At 31.4% G+C, this 13,377-nt stretch overlaps 1 protein-coding gene across 4 annotated transcripts in view; it reads right to left on the bottom strand.

Moving 5' to 3' along the window:
- The window catches only part of LOC105226060 (mucin-5AC), a 222,764-nt gene that overhangs the window by 6,361 nt on the left and 203,026 nt on the right, over nt 1–13,377 (bottom strand). For 2 of the 4 annotated variants that reach the window (XM_049448617.1, XM_049448616.1), the window contains exons 4-5: nt 11,440–11,589; nt 10,408–11,205 (exon numbers count right to left, since the gene is read on the bottom strand). In XM_049448617.1, the coding sequence (XP_049304574.1) occupies nt 10,408–11,205; nt 11,440–11,589 (948 nt within the window). Of the gene's footprint in view, nt 1–4,033; nt 4,477–10,407; nt 11,206–11,439; nt 11,590–13,377 lie in introns of those variants that run through there. The other 2 variants (XM_049448618.1, XM_049448619.1) reach the window with 2 other exon arrangements.

The raw sequence follows: 13,377 nt of genomic DNA, 5'->3' as shown, positions 1-13,377 counted from the left end.
ATAGTGCAAAATTAAAAAAAAAACAACTAAAAATATTTTTATGAAAATTAAATCTAATTAAAAAATATACATATTTAATTTTCAGAATTTCCTAATGATTATTTATGTTTTATATTTCTATATATATTTTTTTGCATATACTTACTATTAATAGAAAAATATTCAAATATTTAATTTTAAGCTACTGATAATTTTAAATATAAAATAAGTAGCAACAATTTTCGATACTCTTCGATATAACGGTATTTACTAACTTTTATGAGCAAATAACAATTAAAAAATTTATATGCTTGCGAATTTTAAAATTACACAAGCTAAAGCGCTACACTCACATGTACATATACATATGTATGTGCGTATGTATGTGTGCATGTATTTAGGCATCTATGTACATATGTATGTACAATAGGTAAATATACCTATTACCCCTTGCAATCAACACTTCACAACAGTGTCACTCTGACAATATTATTTCTTGACTTTTTCACGCTTTTGGCATGCGCAAGTACGTAGTACGTACCGAAAAACAACAAACACATTTGCAAAACATTAAAGAGCTGCAGCGGACTGCAGTGACGTTGAAAGGCCACGCAGCAATTGTTTAACCGCAAACACCATTTGCGTCCCGACCGACTAACTAACTGACTGGCCGCCGCCTGCCTCCTCCTCTCTCCACCGCAAGCCAACAAGCGGCCGACCAACAGCCCATCAGAGCATCTGTTCGCCGCTGACAGTTAGTCAAATCTAACTGACAGACACAATGTGAGTTAAATATTATGAAAATAATATAAAGGAAAAAATGGAAAATTTTTGCTTTGCAAGCAAGTCTCCGAAGAAGCACAATTGGCGACTGTGCCACTAACTGTACACTGATGGTGATGGTGATCGCCAGCTCATCCGCATCCTTTGGACTGTGTTGTTTTGTTGGTTAGGCGGCAGCCCATGCGACTGGCTGTCAGTCAGTGCTTTTTCTATTCCAGTTGGCGAGCTTGTATGCATGTGTGTGCGTGTGTGTGTGGCGCGCATTATGTTTGCTGCTGCGGTTTTGTTTGTCTGTTTATTGTACAGTGAATGCTTGAATTGCTGCTTAAAAAGGTCCTCACAAAAAGCACATTTAACTTAAGTACAGCAAATACAGCATTTAAGCAAATACCAGACGGCACACGCACACACAGACACTAATATGCATACACATCTATATACTTAAAAGGCAAACATATTAGTCAGAATTGTGCAAAGCACACAAGCCCAAACTACTCATGCACCTATACACGCACACGCTTACACAAACATATGTAAGTATATATATAAGTATGTATGTATAACTAGCGCACATATCATAGCACATTATAGTGTATATATCTGTGTATGTATGTATATGTTTAGTAAGACGTTGTTGATTTGTTTGCGCATGCATTGACAAGATGCCGTGCAGGGCATTCAGCCATGCAGTCAACCAAAGTCAAGTACAAGCATAAACTTAATTTAATTAAATACTTGAAAACTTTACAAGAATGCTTTCAACAATGCGCAGTTAAGTTAGGTTAGCAACTAACACATCTTTATGTATGTAAGTATGTGCGTAAAATGTTCAGCCATATGGACTTAATGGACTATATAGCAATAAATATATTAAAATAAATAGTTATTTATATATATGTATATACATATGCATATGTGTATGTTATAGTAAAATATATAAAAATGCGATATAATAGTAAATTTATGTATGTATATATGTTTGTAGTTGATGTTTTATTTACAAATACAGTTATAATATTACCCCTGAGGCGCGTATAATGCATAAACGAAGCCGTACAGAAGTCACATTTGTAAAACCGTTCGCCGGTATGTATGCGCAAATGTTTGCGCAGATCTTTCTTGAGGAAAAATTTTCGATTGCATACATCGCATTCAACGTTGGGCGCTGCAAAGCATATTAAAATTGCAAAAATGCAAAAAATTGGTAGATTTCAATTATATTTTTTATTTTTGTTTTTGCTTGAATTATTAATTGAAAAATTAATTGTTTAAAATTTTGTTATTTTTTTTTTAATTTTTGTTAATTTTTTTTTATTTTTTTTTAATTTTTATTTTTAATTTTTAAATTTTTCTTTTAATTTTGTTGTTTTTTTATTTCTTTTTAATTTTTTTAAATTCTTAATTTTTTTTTTAATTGTTTTTAACATAAAATTTTTTTTTAATTCTAATTAATTTTTTTAATTAAAATTGTTTTTAAATTATTTTTTGGCTGGTTATTAATTTCTGAGTATTTAAAAAAAAATGCTTGGTTAATTTAATTAAAATTTATTTAATTTTTTATATAATTTTATTCAGTGTGAGATAGAAAAGCATTTTTAATTATAATTTTGACTGTTTATTAAATGCTGAGTATTAAAAAAAAATATTATGTTTATTTAAAAGTCATAAAAATTTATTGATTTTTGCAAAATTTTTAATTTTGTTATTTAATTGTCGAATTTTTGGTTAATTAATTTTTAGTTAATTAAATTCCTTTTTAAGTCTTCTATTTCAAAAGAGCACAACTTCAGAACGCTTAATCCATAAAAAAATATTATTTGTTCAATTTTAATTTCAAATTAATTTTTATTTTAAATTTTTTATTTACTAATTATTATTTTTTTCTTGAAATTCAGGCTTTTAAAATAATTTGAATTAGTTTGTGAAATTATTTTTAATTTCTTTTTTTATTATTTTTAGTTTTTGAATTTTGTACTATTACTTTGGTTTTTTGAACAAAAAATTGACTTCTATATGTATGTATGTACCATATAAACTGCGTTTATAAGAGAAAAAGAAAAAAACAATGTTTGGCAATTATTTATTGCAAAAGTATGTAAGTCAAAGACCAATTCAAAACTTGAAAAATATTTAATTTTCAATTATTACTAGATCACAAGCAACATTGTTATATCAATCTTTTTAGTATATATTATTTAATCTAATTATTTTATATATATTTTTTTTTTATTTAAAAAGCGTTCAAAAGTTGTGTTATTTTCATAAAAAATCTTCCAAATTTGTAGTCTAGTTTCCACACCCGATTTAAATACAGCAATTTTTTGTTTGGTTTGATTTATATAGATTAAATTTTGCATTTGCTAGCGCATTTAGTTTTCGATTTAATTTCGTTGTTCTTTTTTTAATTTTTTTATTGTGTTTAATATATGTATGTGTTTTTGAAATGACTTATGAAGAATATGTTTTTTTTACCAAAAATCATTCTTAATTATTTAATACTATTATATTTGTTTATATTTTCAATTTTTTAAAGTTTCATAAAAACTTATTTACTTGTTTTCGTTTAGTATATATGTATGTAGCATTAGTTTAAGCCTGCTTTTAGGCGTTTAAGTTGTGTTTAGTAATATTTCAGTGTTTAGCTTATATTTAAGTACTGTTTTAATGTTCTAACTAAGCACAGGCTATTTAAAATATAAAATAATTTTAACTGTATTTAATTTATAAAAATAGCTTAATTAATTAATTCACTCAGAAAATTAAAAGAAAATAGTTATTATGAGCCTTTTTAACAATTAAAATTTTTGTTTTAAGTTTGTTTGTGTTTAAAGTAAAGACACAGCAACATAATTTTTTTATATAATAATAATTTTTTTTTACTATAAAGAGTTTTAAAAATAATATATTTCATATAAAAACCAAAAATATTATTAAATTTATATTTTTTTGCTTGGATTAAATGAAAACTATTATTTTTAATTTTTATTTGATGTGGTGTATAATTTTTTTTTTATTTGGCTGGGTATTAATTTTTGAAAATTTTGAAATTAAAAAAAAAATAAATTTTGTTTACTGCAAAATATTTTAGATTAACCTACTTAATAAAAAATGAATAATTAAATTAATTCATAATTATTTACATCTGTTTTTAACTTTCGCAATAATATAAGTTTGCATAATTACACTTTTTAAAATAAATGTTTTTAATGTTCTTCATTTTCTACTTAAAGCAAGTAATAGTTAAATGATATGTGTATAAGTAAAAAAGAATAATAATACTAAAATAATAATACTAAAATTAAAAAAATATAATAATGAAATATTTTTCAAATGCTTACAATATGGTACATTTGTTGAATAGTCAAATACGAATTTTAAGCTCCAGTTTTTGAAGTCACTGCATAATTTATAAAACAAATTAACTTGAGTGTAAGTAACCAGCAACAACAATAAAAAGCGCAGTAAAGATCAAAGTATAGCCAAAAATATTGAACTGCCTTCATTTTGATTACAAACAAAAAACGGTTGACTATAAATTAACATTCGATTGGACCGCAGAAGCCCCAGACAATAATCATTATTTATTTATATATGTGTAAACAACCGCAATTCGCCACCGTTAACCGCATTATTTAGGGTTAAGTTTTGCACTCTCCAGCAACGGGCCGCTCGTCTAATCATATTTAAGTGTTTGTAAGAATTCAAAAGAGCGCACTCAAGGGGTGAACCGAAAACAGATAAAAAAAGCATTGAAAATATAAAAAAAGAAGAAAATAAAAAATGGCATAAAAATACAGCACGCGCTTGCAGTAATATCGTATTATGCTTTTAGCCAACGACGAAACACAAAAAGGACAAAATCTGTTTAAAATTCAGACGGCCAAACAACAAGTGGATGAGTGGATGAATAAAACAAGCGCAACAAAACCAACGCAAAAAAAAACAACTACAAAGAGAGCACACTAAAAAATATTTACAAAGCGAAAAGTAAGAAAAACAAATAATTTAAAAAGTAAAAACAACAACAGCGAACATCAAAAACCTTAAATCGAGAACAAAACCAGGATATACGATTACAACGCCGCAAACAAAGTGTCCCTGTGTGTGTATGGAGTTGTGCCTGCAGGACACGCTTACTGTATGTATGGGTGTGTATGTGTGTTTAGATACAAATAATTTTCGAATTTACATAAATTACCCTCGACGCATATGCAAACACGCCGCAGCAGGTAATTTATGTGTAGCAACAATACAGCCAAAGCGACACACACACATCTACATATAAGCTCGGGAATGTATGTATGTGTTTGGCGTGTAAAAAATAAACTCCCAAGTGTTTGCAGCATGCAACACACAAACGTGTTGTGCCACAATGCAGCCTCATTTCTTGCTTTCTTTTTGTGCTGCTTCGGTGGGCGTGAACGTGTCCGTATGGAGCAATATTTTTATGCGGCAACTAAACACTACTCATTCAATCCATACATATAAATGTATGTGTATGCTTATGTGCGCTATGCTTTTCAGCGAGCTGGGCGTGTATGCCACACACACATACATATATGTAACGGGTGATTTTTTTGAGGTTAGGATTTTCATGCATTAGTATTTGACAGATCACGTGGGATTTCAGACATGGTGTCAAAGAGAAAGATGCTCAGTATGCTTTGACATTTCATCATGAATAGACTTACTAACGAGCAACGCTTGCAAATCATTGAATTTTATTACCAAAATCAGTGTTCGGTTCGAAATGTGAAAATCCGCTTTTTTATCGACAAATTTTGTTCAGCGATGAGGCTCATTTCTGGTTGAATGGCTACGTAAATAAGCAAAATTGCCGCATTTGGGGTGAAGAGCAACCAGAAGCCGTTCAAGAACTGCCCATGCATCCCGAAAAATGCACTGTTTGGTGTGGTTTGTACGCTGGTGGAATCATTGGACCGTATTTTTTCAAAGATGCTGTTGGACGCAACGTTACGGTGAATGGCGATCGCTATCGTTCGATGCTAACAAACTTTTTGTTGCCAAAAATGGAAGAACTGAACTTGGTTGACATGTGGTTTCAACAAGATGGCGCTACATGCCACACAGCTCGCGATTCTATGGCCATTTTGAGGGAAAACTTCGGACAACAATTCATCTCAAGAAATGGACCCGTAAGTTGGCCACCAAGATCATGCGATTTAACGCCTTTAGACTATTTTTTGTGGGGCTACGTCAAGTCTAAAGTCTACAGAAATAAGCCAGCAACTATTCCAGCTTTGGAAGACAACATTTCCGAAGAAATTCGGGCTATTCCGGCCGAAATGCTCGAAAAAGTTGCCCAAAATTGGACTTTCCGAATGGACCACCTAAGACGCAGCCGCGGTCAACATTTAAATGAAATTATCTTCAAAAAGTAAATGTCATGAACCAATCTAACGTTTCAAATAAAGAACCGATGAGATTTTGCAAATTTTATGCGTTTTTTTTTTTAAAAAAGTTATCAAGCTCTTAAAAAATCACCCTATACATACATATGTACACACTATTTACAGTTGATGCTTTTTGGTAGCTAAAGCAGGGTTTATTGCCGCACAATAAATTCTATGCACCAGCCATGTACTCCTAACTATATTTGCTTGTATGTTTGTGTATATGTATATGCGTGTACTTCATTATTTTTTGGCATTTTGAAATAATAATAAAATAATATGTCTTATTTGCTGCTATTGCTACTGCCACTGCTGCCGAAGGGTGCGTAGGTTGGGTGCGTAAAAGGGGCGTCGCTGGTTAATGGGTGTTCGGGTGCGAAATGAAGGGTTATTCGATATGCCGATATGATAATTGAATTACAATTTTACTAAGTGTGGTGTACATTTACAGTTATTGAAGTATATTACGTACACATACATACATGTATATTTTTGCTCTATTTTATGCTCTGCTGCGGTGTAAGTGTAGGAAACTTGCAAATTATGACACGAATGACCATTTGTTCGGTACTGAAGGGTAGAGAGCGAGCAAAAAAAAAAATTAAAAAACTGTATTTATAAAAAGGTATTGGATTTCTGACTTCTTCATGCGTTCTGTGCTAATATTTTTGGGTATGTCATTTATTTGGACATATTTTTTTTATTGGTGGTTGATATAAATTTTAGAGGCAATTATATGACAGTTATAATGCAGCTGAGTTGGCTTTTATATTTCAATACTTCTCTACAGTGCTTCGAATAACTGTTTGGAGAGGACGTATATTATAGTTGGATATCTCCTTATTTTAAAATACACTAATTAAATCTAAAAAAAAAAATAAAAAAATTAAAAAAAAAAAAATTAAAAATAAAAAAGAATTAAAAAAACAAAAATAAAAATTAAAAAAAAATTAAAAAAATTAAAAAAAAATTGTTAAGAAATATTAGAAATAAACTAAAAAATGTCATAAAAAATATGAAAATTAAAATAAAAGCAACAAAAAAATAAAATAAAAAATAAGGAAATTAAAATAAAAAATAAATATAAACAAAAAGATTAAAAAAAAGAAAAAATAAAATAAAACAATATATGTACATAATAAAAAAAAAAATATTTAAAAAACATTAAAAAATTTAATAAAAAGTTATTAAAAAATTATATAGAAAAAAATAAAAAATAGTGAAAAAAATATTAAACTTTTATAACAGTTTTTTTATTTTTAGTTTTAAATTATATAAATTTATTAAGCATATGCGTATCGAAAATTTATTATAATAATTTTTAGGTTATATCTCAAGCGGAATTATTTTATTTATTTATTAATAAAAATAAAATTTTTTGACGTGTCATACTTTTTAAACTAAAAAAATGTCAGTAGCACCAAAAAATTTAAAAATTTACTTAAATAAAAAATACTTAAAAGCATTTTTTTGGTTTTATTGTTGATGCGAAGCAACTAATGAAGAAGCTTTATAGTTTTATTGCGAAATAAAAATAAAATGTGCTTAAAAACAAATTAAATAAGAGTAAAACAATCAAGTTTTGCTGAATTTCTTAATAAAATAATTGTCTGTTATATCTTTTTAAACGTCATATCGATTAAGCTGTAAATTTGAAGCTGGTCTGTATAAAACTTTCATAGAAAGAGCTTTCATTGATAATCATATACAAATTTTAAAAGAAACCGGCCTCGAAAAGCTTTGAAATAAGAAGGAAATTTGTATTGAAACTTTAGCTTTAAAATACAACTCCAATATACAGCTTACACAGAGCTTTCACTATTCACATAAAATTAGAAGCAAACTTAAAAATGAATACTGAACTTCTAAACATTTTTTAGAAACATCACATACATACTTAGCATACAATGAGTCACATAGATGGTATAAAAGCTCAAATGAAATGTAAATGTAAGCTTTTTCAAATGAAGAATAGAGCATCCTTTGGAGCTTTCACTTTTGTTTGCTCTAGATGGTAGAAAAGCTCGAAAGAAATTTCGCAAGTCTAATTTCAATCGAATGACGCAAAAAGTTTTCACTTTTGTTTGCTGTAGATGTTAGAAAAGCTCGAAGGGAATTTTGTAAGTGTAATTTATATCAAATGACACAAAAAGCTTTCACTTCTATTTGTTCTAGATTGTAGAAAAGTTCGAAGGAAATGTTGTAAGCGTAATTTATATCAAATGACACAAAAAGCTTTCACTTTTGTTTGCTGTAGACGTTAGAAAAGCTCGAAGGGAATTTGACACAAAAAGCTTTCACTTCTATTTGTTCTAGATTGTAGAAGAGCTCGAAGGAAATGTTGTAAGCGTAATTTTTATCAAATGACACGAAAAGCTTTCACTTCAGATGTTAGAAAAGCCCAAAAGAAAGTTTGAAAACGAAATTTCTATCAATTTATGTAAAAAGCTTTCACTTTTGTTTAATTAAACGGTAAAAAGGTTCACATGAAAATTTTTACGCATAAATTCTACCAAATTACGCAAAGAGCTTTCACTTTTGTGTGCTTTAACTTATTTTTATGCCAAAATCTCTTTATGGAAACTATTCTGTTTACATTTTCTTCACATATTATCTAAAAAGCTGCTTTAGTTCGCAGAAATTATAATGAAAGAATGAAGTAAATCACTGTAATGTCAATGACACGCTGAAACTTCCACCTATGCAGTTAATTAAAGTGGAGTTAATGATTCTTCGACATACATATGTAAGTAGAAGTAGAGCAAACACATGACAAATGCTGGACTCCGTTGCAGCGTGAACGACTTGAAGCCGCAATTATGTAAGCTTGTATGTGTGACACTTTATGATACTTTAGAAACACGGCAAGTTGCGCATCTTCATCATTACGGCGACGACTTAATTGAGAACAACAGTGGTAAATAATAAACATGTCTAACCCATAAGCGCCAAACCGTGAAGCAATTAAAAGAAAATGCAGAAAGTATATGCATATATATATATATGTACAAAAATATACATACATATATATATGTGGACTGAACGGAAGAGGCAAATGTTATGGCAAATTATGACAGCTGGCGCTACAACGTTGTTGGTTTATGCGGGTTGACACACGCAGCGTGCGATTACCGCATTTTCACCGAGCCATTAAAAGCATTAAGCTTATAAATTGTTTTTGTTTGCTTCTTTTTACATTTCCGCTAAACGTCATGTGATGTCAAGCAAATAGAAAATAGCGGCAAATAGTGGAGCAATTATAAATATGAATGTATATCTTGTCGTACGTATGCCGTAATTTAGATAAACTTGTTACATATGTGGAGTGTAGATTAAAAAGCAATAAAATTAAAAACGCAGAAATGTAAAAAAAAAACTGAAGTAATGTTGTTGTTGTTTTTGCAATTATTTTAAATTAAGGGTGCTTACTGCAAATAAAAGCACCAAATGCAAGAAGTTTTCAAGAAAAAAATGAAAAAAAGTTTGCAAGAAAAAAATTTAAGTACAACAACAAAAGGTTTGTTGTTTTGTTTGTACAAAAAAAGCTTTTAAAGTACAACAACTAAAGGTTTGTCACAAATAGTTGGCTACGCGCTCATAAAGTTCGCTGGAGCATGCAAACTGGCGACGGCGCACAGCGCATGTGGTAAACAGGGTGTGAAGGAAAGCAGTAAGTTGGTCCGAAGGAGTAGTGCCGACAGTTGTAAGGCAATATAATACATTGTAACAATACTAGTTGTTGTTGTAGTGTTGGTAATAGAAGGAAAATAGACGGAAAGTAGCGGAAAATAGTGGTAGTGTTAGCGTTAGTGTTAGTGTTAGTGTATAGTAGTGGAAATATATTAGCCATTTAACGACTTAATAACTCACAACCGACAATGTTAAGCAAAACTAGCAACAAAAACACAAAACCAAAAAGCAACAACAAATGTGAAGGGTTAAGCGGCAGCAAAATAAGCATCACCGCCGCTTCTTTTTACAACAATTGGAGTTTAAGGGATTTATGCACGCATATGTGTGTGTGTCTGCATTTATTTATGTATGTACTTTATGCACATTTATTTATTTACTAAACAATAAATGCCAGCCAACCGACTGAGCGCTGCCAGCCAGTCAGCTGTCAGTCGGCGGCTCAGCAATGCACTTAACTCATAAGTATATGGCATGTATGTATGTACATATGTATGTGTAATATAGGTTCACGCGCATGCGTTGCAACCACTTAGCTTACCTGCATGAAATTTGCTATGCGTCTTAAGTGCGCTCTCCGTGCCAAATTGCTTGCCACACACACCGCAGGCATGTGGTTTGCGCAGAAAATGCACCGTCAATTTGTGCAACGTCAGCTGGGAGGGGCGCGGGAAGCGCACATGACACAACGTGCACTCGTATGGTCTCCCCTCGCTATCGTGTGTCTCCATGTGACGATGGAGGGCGGAGCGCATGCGAAAACCGCGCTTACAGATCGAACAAACAAACGGCATGGAGGCTTGATTGCTGTGCGCCAGCTGATGATGTTTGCGCAACGCTATGTCATTGGTGAAGCGTGCATCGCAGAAGAGACAATTATGACTGGTGCGCAAGACGCGTTCCATTAGCAGCAATTCATCTTCGCTGGCGTTCGCATTGTCCGCCATTAGCGCAGCGGCAGCGTTGGCATTGCCGTCGCCAACACTACCAGCTGGCTGCTGGGGCGGCATGCCAGCCAATTTGGCGCTGGCGCGTCGCTTGCGAAAATGTCGCAGTGTGCCGGTGTTGGTGGAGGTGCTGTCCGGTTCCGTTTGCTCGGGTGAGGGCAGCGTGACGTGTGCGCGCTTGGCGCGGTGTTGCAGTGATTGTTCGTCACTTTGCTGTTGTTGTTCTTCCTCAAATGCACTTTCGTCCTCTAATTGTTGGAGGAAGTCACCGTGTTGTTGTTGTTGTTGGTGCTGCTGCTGTTGGTGTTGCATTTGCGCTTGCAGTTCCTGTTGTTGTTGCTGCTGCTGTGGTGCTGCGCATGGTTGCGCATGCGCATGGTCTTCATTGAAAGCTGTTGAATCGAAACAAAAAAAAAAAAAACAACAAAAAAGTTAATGCCAGTTAATTGAATTAGTTAGTAAGCTAGTTTGCATTCAATTTTCCAATCATTTTCCACACGCAATTCACATTTTCATGTCCATTTATATCATACATGCAAGTATTTATTAATTTGTTGTTGGCGCTATTATGTTATTATTATACGAGTAGTTGCTATTGTTATTGTTGTTGTATTTTTTCAACTTACGGTCATCACAGTCGGGACAGCAGAGTATGCGTTGTGGCTTGCCGCCGCTTGAGCTGGGCGATGGCGTGTGCATGCCGCCGGCCGGCTTGTGTGTTGTTGTAGTTGTAGACTCGGCACTCAATTGCGTGGTGTCCAGTTGCAAATCAATGGCTGTAGGCGAGAATAAACAATGCATATAAATTAGACGTTAAGTAATTTAGTGATTAAATGCACTTTGATTGCAGAAAAAACAACAAATAAGTAATAAATAAAATAAAATAAAAAAAAAACAACAACAAAAATAAAAATTTTCGAATTTGGTGAAGATATCTTGTCAAATAAAAAAGTTTTCCATACAAGAACTTGATTTTAAGCGTTGAGTTTGTATGGCAGCTATATGCTATAGTGGTCCGATCTGAACTATTTCTGCAGAGATTGTAGCCTTACTTTGAGCAATAAACTATGCCAAATTTGGTGAAGATGTCTTGTCAAATAAAAAACATACTTGAGAACTTGATTTTTAACGTTCACTTGCTCACAAAATACTTTTCGCTGCCTCAGTGACACCGCCGTTAGTTTATTCCTGTGAGAATTTTCATTGTAAATGATTGCCATTAACATTTGCCAGGCTAAAAATAATTGAATTTCCCCACACGATTCGGCATTCATTTAACCGGAAATACTCAAATTAGGAAATTTCCAAATCGCCATTATTCAAGAGTGATAACTCAATGATATGCCATGGCCCGGCCAGACCAGAGGCGAGCCAACGTTTATTCATGACTCGACAAGTACCAATTAAGAACGCCATTAAGGGCAATTGAAACATCAGCTTTGATTTCAAGGCCACCCTCCTCCAGCGATAGACTGCTCGAAAAACAACAACAACAACAACACAGCTAACACAACAAGCGACGATGTTAATCTAATCAGAGAGCGCATTAATATTCAGCGTTGAGTTGAAGCGATGGTTTCGACATTTTTGTTGTTGCTGTTGTTTGGGAAAATTGTTTGTTTTTAACTGTGGTGAGCCCTACGCGCTTGGGTTAGGAGGCGCTTGGTGGGCATGTTGAAATATGAAAGGGAATACATTAATGCAGTGATTACAATTACATGCATACTTTATGAGTGGATTATAACTTTTTAAGTGAAAATGATTTAGACCATTTAACGGTCGCAAAGAAGAAGAAGCAGCCGTTAAGCCAAAAGTAGCTGTGTCAAGCAATTAATGAAATAATGGAGGCAAATAAAGCTTGTGTGTGGTCAGGGCGCACGCATTTTCTCTTTAATATATATTTTGTGTGTGTTTAAGTGAGAAATGCAACCGTGGGTGGTGCGTGCATGCAATGGATGGTAGGGGCTTCAAGCGGCGAAAGAGTTATCGCTCATTTTATTTACTGTTTAATATTATTTAAATTGATTTTTTTATTTAACTTGCTATATTTTTTAGTTATTTTCCTTTAATTTTAGTTTATTTTAATTTGTTAAATTTTAAATAAATAAACGCACTAAATTTTTTCTAATTTATTAAGTTAGCTATTAATTTAAAAAACTTTAAAAATTTACTTTTTTGCAATATATTGTTTTTATTTATTTTATTCTGTTATTTTTTTTATAAGCTACTAAAACTAAAATTTAATTTTTTATTAATTTTATATATTTTTTAAATTAAACATATAAGTAATTTGCTTTGCAAGATATGTATATGTTTATTTTTATTTAAATTTTCTCTTTTTATTTTTAATTTAATCCTATTTTTCAAATTTTTTTAAATATTATTTTTTTTTAATTAATTTTTCTTCTTTTTATATAAAAATAATAATATAATAAATAATAATATATTTTATATTTTAATTATTTTATTGTTTTTAAATTTATTCACTTTTTAAGTTTATATTTTTCGAATTTTTGATTTATAATTTAATTTTATTTAATTTCAGGTTTTTAATTTTATTTATA

This window comes from Bactrocera dorsalis, chromosome 2 (assembly GCF_023373825.1).
Source record: "Bactrocera dorsalis isolate Fly_Bdor chromosome 2, ASM2337382v1, whole genome shotgun sequence".
NCBI classification, from domain to species: Eukaryota; Metazoa; Arthropoda; class Insecta; order Diptera; family Tephritidae; genus Bactrocera; species Bactrocera dorsalis.
This window is presented reverse-complemented; position numbering and strand designations above follow the sequence as displayed.